The sequence below is a fragment of the Dermacentor silvarum genome, chromosome 4, assembly GCF_013339745.2.
Source record: "Dermacentor silvarum isolate Dsil-2018 chromosome 4, BIME_Dsil_1.4, whole genome shotgun sequence".
Classification (NCBI taxonomy): domain Eukaryota; kingdom Metazoa; phylum Arthropoda; class Arachnida; order Ixodida; family Ixodidae; genus Dermacentor; species Dermacentor silvarum.
Window position 1 is genome coordinate 96,967,883 of NC_051157.2, and position 13,456 is coordinate 96,981,338.

General features: G+C 48.5%; 1 protein-coding gene across 4 annotated transcripts in view; it reads left to right on the forward strand.

The window, feature by feature from the left end:
• LOC119450393 (harmonin-like) overlaps window positions 1-13,456 on the forward strand; it is a 144,363-nt gene that overhangs the window by 109,177 nt on the left and 21,730 nt on the right. For all 4 annotated transcript variants that reach the window (XM_037713829.2, XM_037713828.2, XM_037713831.2 and 1 more), the window contains exons 4-11: window positions 4,777-4,885; window positions 4,983-5,007; window positions 5,709-5,778; window positions 5,912-6,000; window positions 7,920-8,064; window positions 8,815-8,987; window positions 10,344-10,532; window positions 12,781-13,208. In XM_037713829.2, coding sequence (XP_037569757.1) covers window positions 4,777-4,885; window positions 4,983-5,007; window positions 5,709-5,778; window positions 5,912-6,000; window positions 7,920-8,064; window positions 8,815-8,987; window positions 10,344-10,532; window positions 12,781-13,208 — 1,228 coding nt within the window. The remainder of the gene's footprint in view (window positions 1-4,776; window positions 4,886-4,982; window positions 5,008-5,708; window positions 5,779-5,911; window positions 6,001-7,919; window positions 8,065-8,814; window positions 8,988-10,343; window positions 10,533-12,780; window positions 13,209-13,456) is intronic.

A 13,456-nucleotide genomic window follows, 5' to 3' on the forward strand; every position in this document is an offset into this window, starting at 1 on the left:
CACACTTTTTTTTTTTTTTGATCGGCGGTCTTGATCGGCGGCATACATTCGCGTGGAAGACTACCGCCACCTGGGGGAGCCGGAGGAAAATAGGCACGTGCGACGGGACCGCCACGCTGGGAGAGCGGAAGGAAACTAAGCACGCAAGCGCTTGGAACGACGACAAAGAGAGGGCGGTGCGAGCGTACACGTGGCCGACGCGGGTCGCACAGCGGCAAATCTGTGAGAAACCTTTATTATCTACATTAGAGTCTATATACTGATCTTGAAAATGGTGCTTATTGATAACTAATCTACTGAAAATGCATATGCATGTGATGAAACGTATAAACTTTACTACGGAATGTAGCGATTTTGCATCGGATTCTGGAGATGAGTTCTTGGACACGTAGATTTGTTGACGCACACGAAAAATGCGTGGAATGTTAGCCATAGACAGTTTCGCTGTAAATAAATGAAAAAAAAGGGGGGGGGGGCGAACGAGAGCAGTGACCAACAGAAACGAGTAACTGCAGAAAATCTGCAAACTCGTGCACGCATTGCAATAATTCGCATTATTCCGTGAGATGCTTGCGTCTGTATATAGTGCAGAGAACTACAGTAGGTCCGTTGAGGTATACAGGGAGAAGAACGGCGAAAGGAGTGGTTCACGACTGCAGCACGAAGGAAATTTGCAAGCGAAACACGTATCCGAGCAATCCGAGCAGCCGCAGCGAGTAACGCCCGGACCTATTTAGCTCGGCGATTTCTCGCTGGCCTAGCTACAGACCCTCGTGTTTTTCACTGACACGGAACAAGCAAGCCCCCGATAAAACAATCTCGGCACGAAACGAGCTCCGTCTCGCAGTGATGTCGCACTTGCCGCGGAGTACGAAAAAAAAAAAAAAAATCGGCGGAGCGAAGTAAAAACAAGACGACGAGAAGAAGCCGGAAGATGGAGTGGCATACTATACGATGGGAGGTGTGATCTCGTACACACGAAGCGCACGATCGGCAATATATCTCTGCGGTTTGCCCTCTCCCCTCATTCATTTTTTTCTTTGTTCTGGCTCACCGTGCGCCATCGCTGGAGAGCGCGTGGTTTGTCACGCGCTCTCGTGGGAAAGAAAAGAGCGCTGCGCATATCGCCTGGCGCGTTTTTAATGCGCCGTAAATCCGCGGTTCCGCCACCAATTGACTCCTAGCTCGCGGCTTCGCGCCGCGCCGGCGTGACCTGCGCGGTTGTTGGCGAGCCACCCGAAGGAGGAAGGAAAAGCTGCTGGAGAGCGCGGCTTGGAGCTATAGCGCGCGCACCTGTATGAACGCTGGGTGAGACGTATAGTATACGCTAGGGCACGCGCTGGCACGCATACTCACGCACACATACTTTTCGGGAACACAAACACACACGAGGGCATGCTATACGAGGGCGTTGTATGCACACACACACGAAAAGGATTAACGTACAAACACTGGAAACTGATTTACACCCTTAAGGGTGCACAGGGGTGTGAGAGTGTAAATTGTTCCATAACACACACCCTTACGTCTGTAAATGGTGCGAGTTATAGACAGATTTACAACCTTATGCACCCTTAACGGCGTAAATTAGCTTACAGCGTGTGCGTGCACGCACACTATGTGGTCACATACACACGCATACAGTCGGCGACGAAAGTCTACGGAACAACGGCGTTTGCGAAAACGTTAGATTCCCACGACTACTGACTGAACACTTACCTTCGAATTCAAAGTCTCAATTTCTAGTATATCTTTTCCTGCGAACCACACAGCGATATATTCATTAAATTAGAAGCGCCATGCCTTAATGCACAGCGGAAATTCGCATTCGCGGTTAAAACTCGTGTCCCACAAACTTTTGTTACCGACTGCGCACTCGAAAAGATACGAAACACGCACGATATTGCAGGCACTTCATACGCTCACTAATAACGCCCGCTGCCACAAGCACACGTATGCGCACACTGTATATACGTATATACGGAGGCGCACACGTTTGCACACTGACGCGCACAGAGACGCAACCACACGCGCCCAGGCGCAACCACATGTGCAGCGCGCATGCCGCAATACACTCGCGCGGGCGTCCGCTCACGTTTTCGCGGCGTTCCCGATTCTCCCGCGTGATGAATAGATCCAGCAGCCGCTAGCTGCAAGCGCACACACACTCGTAGCGCGTATACGCGTTTAATACGCTGCACGGCGCGCGCTTCCTCCGGGCATGCGGCGAGTGATGCGAGGTGCCGACGACGAGAAGCCGTTCACGTGGAAAAAGGTTCGCGGCGAACGACTCGGTCGTGCGGCGTTAATGGCGTTTCCGCCTTCTCTTGTGATCTACCCGTTGAATAGGGGGTCGAATCAGCGAGAAAGGAGCACGCGGTACGGCACATATGGTGTTAAGAGGGCGCGTCTGCAGCGATATGGTGTATATAAGAGAATGCCGCGTTCTTTTTTTTTTTTTTTTCACTTGGTCGTTGCGCGCGGTTATCTTTGTTCTCAAAATCTGGGGCTTCCAGCTTTCTTTTTCTCCCCGATTTTCGTTTTGTGACGAAACCGGCACAGCGGCTTATTCGCAGTCTCCCGCCATGCTGGAATACTTTATAACTGAAGCACGAACTGGACTGATATGCAGTTCTCTCGTCGGCAATTGCCCGATGAGCCGCTCGTCTGGTTGATGAATAAAAGAAAGAAACGATGAAAATATTCTCCGACGATTACGATACTCCCTAATGCGAAATTTGAGCGCAGCTCTATACGTGTTTTCATGCCGCGATATATTGACTGGCGCGGACAATCTGTCTCGTGCGGCACGTTGCAAACGGAGCCAAGTGTCGCGCGACTGCCTCGCTAATCCGGAGATCGCGAGAGGCAGCGCGCGGGTGACGCGTGGGCGCGATTCACAGCAGCCGCCGCAGACAGACCTCCGCTTATGCAGCGCTTTGTTTCCATATATAGTATCGGTGGACGCGCTCTCCGCATGCCTTAGCGTTGACGTCATCGGGTGAACAGACGACGCGCGTTACTCTAGCGCCATCTCGTAGCCACCATCGCCGCCGCAGAGCCCATCTTGCGCGGCACTACGATTTTATTCTCACGCTTTCGCCATACCGTCCTCCTCCGCTTTCCGCCTCTTGGTTCCGCTGCATCATCCTCCTCCGCAAAATCCCTCCTCGTGCATGCTCTCTTCGCTATCGGCGTCTTTCATTCCCCGCTGCGCTCCGCGTTCGCTCTTTCACTCTTCGCAATGCTCGTTCACTCTTCGCAATGCTCGTTCACTCGGTTACGAGGGACGCCGACGCTCGCCGTAGGAACGAGCGCCTAAGAGGTGCGCTCTAAAAAGGATCTCGTGGGCGACTCACTCTTTGTCATTGTTTGTCATTTATGTGTATCTGAATAGCGACAGGAGTAGCGTAGCAGCGATTACTATTTCATCTTTAGTACACGCGCTTGTTGATGTGAGCACCCGTTCGTTCGAACTATGCGCTAAGACAGTCTAATTACATTTTATAAACTCGATAAATCGAACTTTTCCACACAGAAGGCCTCGTTCACTGAACAAGGCCTCCCGTGTGGAAGCCGGAACATGTACCCCTTTCGACAACGCCATTTTGATATAAGCGTTCTATTTATGGTGTTTATAATGTGAATCTACTTCCCGAGCAAACGATATTTAGTCCAGTTATTGATTTTACAGTCTAATTGCATGTGCGAATTTGCGCTCTGCAGGAACTCAAAGAGACAGCTTACGACATAGAAATTGCACGGTCCAGTACTTTTTTTTTTTCTTCTTCTTGCTGTTTTGCGAATGTCGTGGAAGGGATTGTGAGGGTTGCATAAAAATACGTGTCCACGCACCATTTACCTGAGTCAACACAATCATAATCATTTTCATCAACATCAGTATCATAATTTAATCATAGTCGTTGTGAGAGCGCTTGCCTTATGAGTGAACGCTCCTATGCGTTAAGCTTTAGAGTGTTCGCCTAAGCCCCTCATTGAAACATTGACAATGGTGTTGGCGTCATTCAAGTCATTTGACAGCTCTACGCGATTCCCTTTCGAGCAGCAAGCTAATAATTTGATTTGATTAGTAGATTATTGGCAACGCTTCGTACATTGAGTGTTTGCTTGCAGGACTACTCGAACAATGACATTCGTGCATGCGTGTATAATAGTGTTCTTATGGCACAGAGGACACGAACTTCTATTACTTAACGCGAGAGCATGTGGGGCGCATCTATAACGGTTAGCTTTGTATTTTGGCTTATTTACAATTATGTTTTTTTTTTGTAGTCTTAGTATGTTTGTGTGTGTGCGGTCTGTGTGTGCGTATTATGCGGGAGAAAGAGTTGTCTCATTTTTTTTTTTTTTTTTTGCCTTGGACTTGGCACAGCCGGCTTTAATGTATAGCGAACAGGCATCCGCCAAGCATTATTTATTTATTTATTTATTTATTTATTTATTTATTTATTTATTTATTTATTTATTTATTTATTTATTTATTTATTTATTTATTTAAGTACTTCAAAATACCCCTGTTCCTGGGTTTTACACGAGGAATGGTCAAGCATACATAGAAAACAAGTCAACAACAGGAAAGGAACGCTAATTACAAGAATGCAAAATAACCATGAATAACGAACACAAACAAGTAGCAAAGGCAACGCATACAGCAGTAAATATAAACAAATGTGAACACGGGTAATATTTAGTCTGGTAAAGTATTTGTGAAAGTCTTATCTGCCTTGCGCTTTTTTCTTTTCTCTGCGTTCGCAGGTCGGTGACCAGATCATCCGCATCAATGGCTACCCCATCGATCACTTCATCCACGAGGAAGTACTGGCGCTGCTCAAGGCCAAACCAAACATCGTGCTCAAAGTCAAAAGTGAGTAGTCACCGCCCTCTGTCGGAAACGAATGATATTATGTGTTCGCGGTGCGCCGATGGGCTGAACACTGTTCTCCTCCCCGTCTCTCTCGCAGGTGTCGGGATGATTCCTATCAAAGAGTGAGTACCCTCACTTTCTTACTCCCGCAAGAATGTATTTCTCCAGATCAAACGTATTCATTTTATCGATTGCTGATTGATTTGGTGTTGAGTTTTCTTCATCTAAACGTTGATGGAAGAGAAGAGGGAACAAAAAATTATTCGGACAGCTTCATCGACCTTGTTGCCCTTCCTGAATGCAGCAGGGGATAAAATAGTAATCTTAACAGCCGCTAAATACCTGAATTTATTTATTTATTTATTTATTTATTTATTTATTTATTTATTTATTTATTTATTTATTTATTTATTTATTTATTTATTTATTTATTTATTTATTTATTTATTTGTAAATACTGCAACACTCACTTAGGGTTTTCGCAGAGTGAATTTACATGTTGTTGGGTTTCTGCAAATTGGCAAACACTAAAACAAATACAGGAAAGGGGAGTATACACTGTGGCAATGCAACACAGTGGTCTATAGGAAACAAGCATAAGAACACATTATGTACTCAGCACTACATTCAAGAAACGTCGCTACTCGAGGGGTGTGCGGCAAAAAAGGTTTAAGGATGGTTGTAAAACAACTTCATTAGTAAGGTTATTCCAATCGGTAATTACCATAGCAAAAAAATGAGTACTTAAGAGTGTTATTACTAGATAGCGAAAGGGGCAAAAAATTATTTTTTTTTCTAATTTTCTTGCTTTCGTCTCGCGTAGCAACAAGCGCGACCCCCTCACCTGGAAAATGGTGGAGCCCGACCCCTGTAGCAGCGGTTCCGACGGGACGGTAAGTTGCGTCACTCCCTTGATTGAGCTCCGTGTCGCCTTGACCCACCCGCTGTGTTGTTTTATGCGTGGAAACTTTATGGCACATCCTACAGCGCTCACTTATTTCTTTTTCTTTTTTTTTTTCATTGAAGCATTCCGTGAGCAGTGGTTCCAGCCTCGACGAGTTCGTCGAGACGAAAGTGTTCATCTCGGGCATCGGGGGTTCCAGTCTTGGCTGCAGGTGAGGACCGTACTATATAACGTCCTAACGAAGTCAAAACGTTGTATGAGTATAGTCTCGAAATGTGGGAATATTCGAAAGCTCGTACGCGAATCGAATACTTCTGCTTGCGTGTTCGCGTCGGTGCTAACCATTGTTCTTTCCAGTACTTACTAGTTGGACCAGTTCTTACGAGTCCGACCACTGTTAATCGTTTCAAGCCTCCGTCTGCCTGTGAACCTCTGTCCTGTTGCACAGTACTAACATAGGGCTTTCACGGTGTATAGTAAGTGCTGAAAGTGCGAGTAATTAAGTGCTGCTGCTTGCTTTTATGTCAAAAACAAACTGACACCGACGGCGTTAGCACTCGCTATTGCGTCACAAAACGTGACGCTGTGGAATGTAGCGAGGCTATTTTCGGCCATGTTGGCGTCGTCTTTACAGTCGTTTATGCTTTCGAGGAAAGAGAAGAGGAAACAAGATCGCCGTTTGCGCTGCTCACAGCACTTTGCCGGGACCACCGTGAGGGTTAAACTAACGCGCCAGTATATACTATACTGGCTCGCGGAAACAACGCAGCCTTTCTTATTTGTCAAAGTGAGTCCTTTCCGGCCATGCATGCTGCGAGACGGAAGAAGGGGAATCCACTGTCTTGTAACCGGAGGGAGACAGAATAAGCTCCTTCTTGACGTGGAAATACCGTAATTTCCGGACTACAGCGCGCACCCAGTGTATGTAGACAACGGGGGGCCAGTTCCGGTAACTATATATATACAAAAAGGAAATAAAGGGTTTGTTGGATTTCTCGCTTCTGATGTGCACAGATCAAGCTGAGACCAAAATCTACAACCTGCACGTAAGACGTCAGCGTTAATACGCGAATTTTTTTCTAATACGTACGCTAAGTAGCCGCTATTTTCTACGCAGTGTGTTATGCCAAAAACCTATTCAGTCGGTGACGAATCGTTCAGGGGACTCCTCACTGCTCAGCTCGCTGCCTTTCTCGTTTTACTCGTTTTCTTCGGTGTCAGAGGTTCGTATCACGAGTTTAAGGGAGCCATTGAAGATAAGTTTACTGGGATCGTCTCCCGAGGTTCTGCCGACGCTGCAGGACAGCAGCGACCAGGAGCAGCAACCAACCACTCTTGCAACGTGCGACGAAGCGTGCAACAAGAGTTGCGAATTAACGTTTAAGCGTGAATAGTCATTCAACTGTAGTTCGGAAAATACGGTAACTTTGCCGTCGCTGCTCGAGCTCGCTCTAGGTTAGCGGGGGAAAATAAATAAAATAAAATAAAATAAAATAAATAAAAATAACGCTGCGAGACAGAATGCAGAAGTACGAATAGGGAAGAAATATAAGCAAACAAACCGACAAAACATAGTGCTATTTAAGAAAGCAAACGGAAGTGTGCTCGTCATATTTAAGTGAGACGTGACGGCTAGGACGGTAACGTCATTAGGAAACGAAGTTCTACTCGGACCTTCCTATAGTATGTGTTGTTCTGAGAAAACGAAACGAGAAGTCATGCGCGTTGTTTCGCCATTTTCACCGTCACATAGAAACGGTAATTACTCTCTCTCTCTCTCTCTCTCTCTTTCCTTTTTTGAGACGTCGAGGTGCTGTCGAACGTCTTCATTCCGCGACGCGCAGCGAGTTCTCTCTTCCGTAGCGTAGGTAATATACGGGCTGTCCATTCAAGCGCAATGCGTTTTCTAGTTTCCACCGAATGGGACTCAATTTCTCGCCGCACCGCCTCTCTTCTATATACCTTTCTCCCGCACATACTACGAACAAAAAATTGCGTTGGTGATTCACTGCCACGCACACAGCACACGGGCTTCGCGATCATTGTTTGGAAATAATCTGTGGGCGAGCGGGAGAGAGAGAGAGAAAAAAAAAAGAAACCGTGATTGTCTCGTTTCTCTTGTTGTTTCAGCGTGGTGAAGGGACCCCCCGAGCTGCCGGGCATCTTCGTACAAACCGTGAAACCGCATGGTCTCGCCGAAATTGCTGGTCTCGAAATCGGCGACCAGATCACCGAGGTCAACGGCCAGGGTTTCGTAAACGTCGAGTTCTCGGAGGTGATCAACCGTCTTTCTTTTTTTCTTTTTTTTTTTCTTCTCTGCCATTCCCTCTGCGGTTGCAAGCGTTGTATACGTATGGCGTGTTCTCCTTAGTGAACTGTAAACCAATCCCATGTTCTCTGAAAACCTTGTTTTTCTTGCTCGCTGTGTTTACGCAGTAAATGTCTGGCGTCGTCTTGTATGAGCTTCTTGTAGGCAAGGAATGACTGGGTTTTCACGCGATGAAGCGAGAAACTGCCCGTGTTCTGGAAAATCTTTTTTTTTATAATCTCACCTTCTTTACTTAGCTCTAAGTGCCTAGCGAAAAAAAAATGTTGATATTACGGGGCCTTTCTTTTCTAAAATTCCGCGTTTCCTTTATTTATTTTTTCTTGCTTTTCCTTCGGTCGTTTGTTCGTTCTTTTTCCTTCTTGCATATATAATCTCCGTTTGTGTGGTCGATTTAAAAATATGTAATCTCTCATTAATTTCGACTCATGTGTTCGTAAAGCGATGTACGGAGTCGGTTTCACGAAGAGCACAGACATCCTGTAGCTGAAGAGCATTTTCGAAACTGTCAACAGCGCTTGCTCATGCAGCTGGACTGCTTGCGTTGTGTCCGCGTACATGTGTGCGCGCGCAATCGCATATCGGTACCGCCACAGCGAGCATATAATCCACCGCTATTTATTTCTCAACGCGGTGGTGGTCTTCAATTATAAGCGCCGCCACTGCGATGACACACGCGTCCACCGCGCGTCCTCGCAGGCCATCGCCATGCTCAAGTCCTTCAAGGAGATGGCCCTGACGGTCAGGAAAGGTGCCGGCCTCGAGCTCTTCCCCGAGGAGAGGCTGCGGAGGATAAACGCGCGCCTCTGCAACCGTAACACCAAGGGGCGCAACGGCCACACCACCAACGGAAACCACACGATCCGCAACAGGTCGGCTGACGAGTTCTTTGGCTGGATGATATGTCGCGGAAGGCTTTCCAATACTTTGATCAATAAAACACAGTAAAACAACACAAGTAGCGTTATTTGAAGCACTTGTACTTATAAAGCAGCGCGGCAAAGAGGAAACACTGGGACCAGAACAGCACAGGCGAAGCGCACCTTAGATGCGCTTCGTCTGTGCTGTTCACGTCCCAGTGTTTCAACTTTGCAGCGCTGCTTTATAAGTACATGTATGGTATTACAACTAGCCCCAACGTAAGCCTTAATCAAAGTACTTGAAGTAACGGCTGCACCAACGATATTAAAACCGTGGCCTCTGAGATCGCACCGACGCAGCCGCAATCTCAGAGGCCACGATAAAGCTTATGCGAGTCCAACAGACTCCATAAACGGTATCCATGTTTACTCGGCGAGAAAGCGACCGAGCAGAGGGACAACCCCGGTGAAAAAAAAAAAAAAAAAGCAAGGAAATCTTCGCTTTAATAAATTAACTATGCGCTTGGAAGCGTGTTTCTGGCGCAGTGAGGATATTTAGGTACCGTTTGTTGTTTATTTGCGAAATTTTGTAGTGAACAGAACCAGCCACCGGCACATCTGCTGGGGCAGGACAGATGGAGCTAAACAAGTCGATTCGTTATACAAGCGCTGTCCTGTGTGTAAGCTAGCTATTCGGCAAGACAACAGCGTCAGCCACAGTCTGCTAAGTCCAGGATCGAAGGTTCGCGAGGAAAGCTTCGCTTTAAAAATGGAGTTTCAGCCTGCTCGTATACCTATTTCGGCTTACGACGTGATCAGCGAGTGGCCGACGACTCAACCAAAGCTGTAAACACTATTCTTGCAATGACCGGTTATCTTTTACTTAGCTACTGGCGAAATGGCGTATGTAACGACATAATCGACACGCGCGTATATTCGTTATTTCATTGTAACGGGACGAGAGCACTCATGCAAGACAATAATGTTTCAACGTCAGGGTCAGTGTCGCAAGATGTTTTAAACGACGCTGCTGCCTCCGTCTGCGTCTCTGCATCCTGGTACTCCATGAACGGTAACATGCGCGTATGAACGGGCTCCCGTCGCAAACGTACGCAAGGCATTTACGGCCTATACAGATGCCTCATCAACTTACTCTTTCCACAGAACACGTTCGTACGCAAGAATCCCATGACGTGCGAACTCGCCATGTCGGCGACAAGGGCTCGATGAAGTTTGCAGCGAACAGATCGAACGAGGCGGAAAAAAACGTTTTGCAGCTTCTTATCGCGTATACGTTTTGTAAGTTACGTGCCCAGCTCGATCGACTGGTCTTTTTTTCCTCGTATGACCTGTTGGCCGTCCTCGCAGGACCCTGTACACAAACGGCACCAACGGCAAGGGCTCGCCCGAGTCCTTCCACGACACGCTGACCAACGGCTCGCTATCCGAGATGTCCGACCGGAGCACGTCGTTGTCCAGCTCGCAGTCCACTAGTCCCGTCACCAACGGACACACCAACGGCACCAACGGCCTCGTCGAATACGGCCAGAAGCTCAGGTATATGCGTGTTGACGGCATTGCGTGATCTTGAAGTGCAGTACACACGCTTCTTCAAGGTCACTGTACGTGCCACTGCTGCTACTTCATCGAATATACACGGTAACGAACAAAAGATGCGGGATATCTCGGTTTTACACTTCCAACTTTCCCTAAATTCAAATATGATAAACGGGTTAAGCTGGCTGCAAGGAGGCTGAGCAATATTTTAAACGAAAGCCACATCGGATGCTGGAAGGTCCTTCCGTGTATCGCAAGGTCCAGGAGGAAAAATAAATGTCTTGTTATACCGTTTAACCTTGGATAAAATGTCCTTCGTTATGGTGCCAGGTACGACCGAAAAAAAAAACAAGAAAAACAGGTAACGTTTTCATCTGTAAGTAGCAAATGAGTATTTTATTTTTGGTTGTCTCGCAATCCTCCGCATCCTGGTTGCAACAACACTCTCTTGCGAGAAGAGACTGAGGATCCTGGGGAAATATATCCATGCCGTGGGCTGAGTGAGCCGCAAGTATAAAGGCAATGAGTCTATATAACCGTCGCTATACTAAGTGATGCCGTCATTACCACTCAGCGTTCATTCAGGCGGAGTAAAACTGACGGCGCGTCTAAGGCGGCCTTCCTTTCTTTTTTTCCCCCCTCTTAAATTCGTATCCACTAAATTTAGACAGTCGCTTAGAATAAAGCTAAGTGTATATCACGACGCGGTTGAGCACTTTTCCCCCTCTTCGTCTCGCGCCTACGAGCACACCGCCCCAGGGTATAGAAGGACACACACACATATAACGTTGGGGGGCCACCCCATTCAAAGCCGCATCAACTGCGCTGTCTTTCCGTGGCTGCTCGCACGACTGCGTATATCGCCCGTGTACTATAACGTGCCCGCGCACGCGATGGCCGGATCGCCGTATAAAAATATAGAGAGCGCTGCGAGCATCAGTTCGCGTGACCGCGCTGTTGCGCCTAAGTGTTTCTCGTCACGCATGGACTCCTTCTGGGCCAGAGACACAGAGAAGAGTCGAAGCTCACTTTGCCCGGTTGCGGACGCCACGCCGCGTTGAAGCGCGGCTCAGTATCGCGTGGACGGTTTGTCGGTATTGCGGTGTATATAGGCTTTGCGAAAAGTTCGTGGACCACTCTCGAGTGCTAGTGGAGTAGTTTTGCCGAGCCCCGCAGTATACATTTGCTGTGAGCGGTGCTATACTCCTGATGCTTCAAAGCTGTATGGATAGTTGAAAACACAAACGGGTGTGCTTCGCAAAAAAGGCTGCACATCTTGAGGCTGTCCGCGGGCAGTATGTACTTAGCAAAATTGCAGTGGACATTAGTTCACCTCGCGACGACCAAGGCAGCGCAAGACGTTATCGGCCCGGATGAAGGAAGAACAAGGGATCATTAAGTCAGGCACCTAGCCTCGTCAAGGACACCTCCTCTGTCCCTTCGCGGCCCATCTGCGCTTTGACTCTTGGGAAATAGGCCCGATATGGTTTTCGGACCTTTCAGTGCATTTTTGGTTCGTGGTAGCATTTAGTGACATCCTCGCCACCCGTTCTCCGCGCTTTACTCTCCTATGCATGCTCTTCGCGAGCTCGGCGGATAGAGATTACCGCTTGCATATCACGTGGCTGGAGCTTGTTAAGCGTTGTGTCCTCGCTCCAATTAACTACGACACATCTGGTTGTGAACAAACCTTGAATCACCTGTTATGTGAAGTCGATTCGCATCAAGTAACCGTTTACATGGCGCGGGAGACCCAACAGAAACAGGTGCCATAACTGACAGCTTGATGGAGCCGCGGGCCCCCCGTTACGGGCAGTGTTAATGACAGAGAGAGAGACGGCCCTTCCTTTGACGATCGAATTTAGACTTGCCCCTTGCACACCGCTTTGAGGCGGGTCAGATTACGAAGCCTGGAACCATGGCGTTGCGTCTTCAATGCAAAAAAAAAAAAAAAAAAAGCCACAGCAGCGCTGCTGCGCTCTCCCTCCTCCCCCATCTCTCTCTCTCTCTCTTTCATTTCGGTTCTGCTGGCCTATCTGACCGCGTAATTGTGGCTGAATGACGAATCAATGAGCGTGCTTGCGCTTACTTGCATGAAGTTTTGTTCTCTTCCACTAATCTTTCATATCCCGTTCCACCCTTCCCCTGCATAGGGTAGCCAACCGTGCCCTCGCCTGTATAGTTAACCTCCGCACCTTTTCCGTTTCTCTCCGTGTACTACTATACACGAGCCCGCCGATGAACGCAGGTCCCCCGAGAACGGCACGCACCACCACCACCACCACCTGTACGGCACCAATGGCCAGCACCTGCTGCTGGTGCCCAAGCTCAGCCTGGTGGGCGCCGAGGAGAGGCAGCGGCTCGAGGAAGAGAAGCGGCGCCTGCTCGAGAAGGAGCAGCTGCTGCAGCTCGAGGCCGAGAAACTCGCCGAGGAGCGCCGACAGCTCGAGGCGCAGAAGCAGCTCCAGCAGCAGCAGCAGCTCCAGCAGGAGCACCAGCAGCAGCAACCGCAGCACCCGAGACCCGCGACCATGCCCGCCGCTCCGCCGGCTCCGCCGCAGATGCACGTGTTCGCCGAGCTGCACAGCGTGGCACAGCAGAGGCGCCTGCTGCGCGAGAAGGCCGCCCTGAACGGAGACGCCGCGGCGGCCAGGAAACCGGGGGGCGTCAGGCCCGGTGAGCGCAGGAGTCACGCTATGTAGCATCTATATCTGAACACGATGTCCAATGTCTGAAGTGTCTGCAGCGGATACCCGTCATCTGCTTCGGACATGCATGCCGCGGGACCAAGGCTGTCCCCTAAAATGAACTACGAATATGAGCGTCAATTGGCTCGTGGAAGATGCATTTCGCAAGTCGCCGTTGCAGTCTCTGTGTGAAATGGGCCTCCATGCCTATTTATAGTATTAGTTAGACATTATACC